Below are 1535 nucleotides of genomic sequence, written 5' to 3' on the forward strand. Positions count from 1 at the left end.
AATGAAGTTCGTGTACTCAGACCAGTAATATTTGGGGTCACAAGTTTTTGCCATGGATATTTTGTGGGTCAGAAGACAAAAAGTTTTGGAACCACTGCTTTACAGCACTAAAATAAAATTAAAAGAAGCAGACAAATGCACATTTAAAATGAGAATATAAGTACAAAATCTAATATTTTCTGTGATAACACTATGCTTCTTCTCAGAGCTAAGAGAAACACAGGACTAAAACCTGGCCAGTAAAATGCTAAATTGGGAATAATTTAGGTTTTATCCAGGGTCACAATAAGATTTTTTATATTTCTTTTGAGTAATACAAAACAAAAAATTGGCTTAATTAATTTTAAACACTTATTCTTAACCATATATAATTTAAGAACATTTTATTATAACTAACCACAACTTTCTCTGAAGTTTTAACTGCAGCACAGATGTCAGTGGGTTCCACAAACAAACAAACAAACAAAAAATAAAACCCACTGAAAACTGACATATGTTTTTTTTTAATGTTTCCACTGATCTTTAACCACGTCGCCTCGCTCGTCTGACGGGTTGAGATGAAAATGGCACAGAATACTTCTCTTTAGATGTCACTGCTCAGCAGCTGGTGTCACTTGTTCTGCACTGAGAGGAGGGCAGGTCTAAATAAACACCAAAGTCTTATCTTCTGTCACACTTAGTGCAGTAATAAGATTTTCCACAAGATGCCAGATGTCAGTTTAAACTGTGCCTCATAAAAAAAAACATGTTTTTTCTCAACATTTTGGGATCAATTTTTGAGATATAACAAACAGAAATGATTAAAAATTAAGGAGCTGAGGTTATTTTTCCCAAAACTAGATTTTTCACTGAAGCAGATGAGATGYAAAGCTTGACTTTGTCTCGTTTGTAATATTTTTTTCTGTTTCTTGTCTGTGTTGTAGCACCAGCCGGATTTGGCTATAGGAGTTCATCTGATGGATCGTTACACCTTTTACCTGCTGGAGTTCCTGGAAGACATCCACCCTGCAAGCAAAGCAAACATGAACGATCTGGTGAGATGAAAGTCTGTAATCTCCTAAATTAGCAGGGTTTGACACGTTTGCATTTRAAATAAAATAAAAAACCCTCTGGGTTTAGGGTTAGAGCAAACACGTTGCATTTTGCATCCTAAAATAAAAGATTATATCTTGAGTTTTGAAAGTAACAAGCACAATGAGAAGCCGAATCAGGTGCAGGAAACCCGTCCAGTACTCAGATTTGAATGTTTATTCTCACATCACAGCRCTGTGGTCCATCCTGACTGAACCCCTCTGCCTAAGATTTCAGGACAAAATGACCCCGAATCACATGTTTTTACAATGTTTATAGAAAACAATGACCCACCTCAGATATGATGTCATAGTAAACAAGGACGTAAACTGTAGAAAAGACACAAACTAAAGACTTGTCGATTCGCAGACTGTTTAAAGGGATCCTTGATTAGTTGTAACTTTAGACTTTATTTGAGAAACATACACTCACCGGCCACTTTATTATGTACACCTGTCCAACTG

At 35.9% G+C, this 1535-nt stretch overlaps 1 protein-coding gene across 1 annotated transcript in view; it reads left to right on the top strand.

Annotated features, from left to right (window-relative positions):
• The window catches only part of pigk (phosphatidylinositol glycan anchor biosynthesis, class K), a 38945-nt gene that overhangs the window by 6140 nt on the left and 31270 nt on the right, over positions 1 to 1535 (top strand). The window contains exon 8 of the mRNA XM_014013025.1: positions 924 to 1034. Within this exon, the coding sequence (XP_013868479.1) occupies positions 924 to 1034 (111 nt within the window). The remainder of the gene's footprint in view (positions 1 to 923; positions 1035 to 1535) is intronic.

The sequence above is a fragment of the Austrofundulus limnaeus genome, unplaced genomic scaffold (genome assembly GCF_001266775.1).
Source record: "Austrofundulus limnaeus strain Quisiro unplaced genomic scaffold, Austrofundulus_limnaeus-1.0 Scaffold97, whole genome shotgun sequence".
Taxonomy (NCBI): domain Eukaryota; kingdom Metazoa; phylum Chordata; class Actinopteri; order Cyprinodontiformes; family Rivulidae; genus Austrofundulus; species Austrofundulus limnaeus.